Raw genomic sequence first — 2,680 nt, forward strand, 5'->3', positions numbered from 1 at the left:
CCCGACAGCGGCGGCGCTTGGCGGCGGGCGGGGAGCGGCGTGAGGGGCCGGGGCCGGGACCGGGCCGGGACCGGGACTGGAACCGGGACCGGGACACGGCACCATGAAGCTGACCACCCAGGCTTACTGCAAAATGGTCCTGCACGGCGCTAAATACCCGCACTGCGCCGTCAACGGGCTGCTGGTGGCCGAGCGCCCGCCCGCCCCGCGGCCGCCGCAGCCCGCGCTGTTCGTGGACTGCATCCCGCTCTTCCACGGMACCCTGGCGCTCGCTCCCATGCTGGAGGTGGCTCTGACCTTGGTGAGGTGTTTCTGTGGGGATGGGGGAGCTGGGGAGGGGTTCTGGTAGTGTTCGGGGTGCGGGGGAGGCGTTGCGGGATGTGGAGATGCTGGGGCCGGAGAGAATTTGCAAGGGTTGGGGAAACTGTGCTGTGGGTCTGGCTGGGAGAGATGGGGAAGAGAAGGGTCCAGGGAGAGATCAGAGGCCTTTCCAGAGCTTTAAGGGGCTCCAGGAGAGCTGGAGAGGGGCTGGGGATAAGGGATGGAGGGACAGGACACAGGGAATGGGGTCACACTGCCAGAGGGTGCATTTAGATGGGATATTGGGGAGAAATTCTAACCTATGAGGATGGGAAGGCCCTGGCACAGAGAAGCTGTGGGTGCCCCTGGATCCCTGGCAGTGCCCAAAGCCAGGCTGGATGAAGATTGGAGCACCCTGGGACAGTGGAAAATGTCCCTGCCCCTGGCAGGGAGTGAGACAAGATGAGCTTTAAGTCCCCTCTCCAACCCAAACCATTCCACGATTCCATGAGTATATCATTACAAGAAAAATAAAATCCATTCMTTTTTAATATCATTAAAAATAGCTGATTTCCTCTAGACTCCGTGGCTGTACTGTTTCCCTCAGTTTCTTTCATCCAAAAAATAAAAGGTTTTATTTATAAATAAATTCCAGTGACTTTTGAATAAATCCCAGTTTTGTGCCCTCAAGATGATGCCATGGGAATGCTGACGTCTTTGTGAAGCCTGGAAATGGTGAAATGCAGCCAGAGGCACAGGGACAGCAGCTGAGCCTGAGCCCCTGACCATTTAGTTTTGTTGTGGAACACACAAAATTTATCATTTAAAAGATTTAAATGTAGGAGTAGCAGAGCACTGTGTTATTTCATTAAATTAGGATTAAATGTCTTTCCACCAGGGTTGTGGCAGTGAATTTTAGTAACCTTTAGGCCTTCAGTGCAGTTCTTAAGTGTAGATCTTGCAGCAGGATCAGATTATTAGGAAATGAATCCTGTTTCTTGCAACATCTGCAGGAAGAAAATTATCCTGGAGCCAAAACAGTGGCAGAATTTTACTTATTTACTCTCAGTTTTTGGTACAAAAAGGTAAAGATTGGAAATTCCTGGTGTTCCYCACATTAATTAGGATTTGCTACAGCTCTGTGTGGCTCCCAGCCACTCCTGTGGCTTTAAAATCCTTTAAAACACAGAATTTTACAAGAGCCAGGGCCTTTTGTGGCTCTTCTGGGTTTAAACAAAGGCACAGGTGTCAATAAATCCTGTCAGAGCAGCTGTGGAAATTGGATTTTCTCATGGAAAAGGTTGAAATGAGGTGATTCCCCATCTTGTGTGCGGCCTGACGTGTGGATCCTGAACAAATCAGGGAGATCAGGGTGGTTAAACTCAATTTTTGTAGCAAAGSAGCTTCGTGTCTGAAGGATTTCACAGCTCTGGCAGGATTTAATGGGATCTGATTCTTTTCCAGTTCAATTATTGCTGCTTCCTGGCCGAGGGTGGCCCCGTGGGAGGGGTTTTAGAACCAACCCCGCGAGTTTCACCTCCTCTTTCCTGCGCTGAGTCATCCCAGGACATTAATTGGAAATAGAAGAGGCACTTCCAGACTTCAGGAATCAACAAATCCCAACCCACCAAACGTGGAGCTGTGCCAGGGAAGGTCTGGGTGGGATATCAGGGAAAAGTTCTGCCTCCAGAGGGTGAATTCCCTAGGGAATGGGTGTATTCCCAAGCTGCCAGAGCTCCAGGAAYGTTTGGAGAACACTCCCAGGCACAGGRTGGAATTTTGGGGTGTCTGTGCAAAGCCAGGAATCAGATTGATGATCCTTKAGGGTCMCTCCCAGCTCAGGATATTCCAGGATTCTCTGATTGCCTGAGATTTGTAGCTCCGGAGGGCAGAGCAGAAGCTCCYGTGTTTAATTTGCACTTTGAAATCACTTTCAAAGCCGGAGTCATTAAGAAAAAGTGAATTAAGTTTCACTTGAGCCTCTGAACTTCTCAGCTAATTGATGTGGTTTTACAACCACAGCTCAAAAAAGGAGAAACCGAGGAGCACTTCCCTCTCCTTCACACGCCTGCTCCCYCCTCCTGGAACAACATTCAGCTCCTCCTCCTCCTCCTTCTTTTTCTCTTCCTCCTCCTYCTCCTCCCAGGGTTTTCCAGACCCCCAGGAACCCCCTTTGGAGGCTACAGCAAAGCAAAGCAGGTCTGGATGTGACTAAAAGTAAAAATATCAGGAGCTAATTGCTGTAGGATACCTGTGGTGACAGTGCTGTGCTTGGAAATTGCAGCTGGAAACAGCTTTCATTGCAAAACCAGATTATTTTCCCCTTTTGTTTTTCTTTTTTTTTTTTTTTTCCCTTTTGTTTTTCTTTTTTTTTTTTTTT

General features: G+C 49.5%; 1 protein-coding gene across 1 annotated transcript in view; it reads left to right on the forward strand.

Moving 5' to 3' along the window:
* EMC8 (ER membrane protein complex subunit 8) overlaps nucleotides 1–2,680 on the forward strand; it is a 7,345-nt gene continuing 4,665 nt past the window's right edge. The window contains exon 1 of the mRNA XM_057381428.1: nucleotides 1–301. Coding sequence (XP_057237411.1) covers nucleotides 104–301 — 198 coding nt within the window. The 5' untranslated portion in view covers nucleotides 1–103. The remainder of the gene's footprint in view (nucleotides 302–2,680) is intronic.

The sequence above is a fragment of the Malurus melanocephalus genome, unplaced genomic scaffold (assembly GCF_030028575.1).
Source record: "Malurus melanocephalus ecotype Western Australia unplaced genomic scaffold, MMel_1.1 scaffold_510, whole genome shotgun sequence".
Taxonomy (NCBI): domain Eukaryota; kingdom Metazoa; phylum Chordata; class Aves; order Passeriformes; family Maluridae; genus Malurus; species Malurus melanocephalus.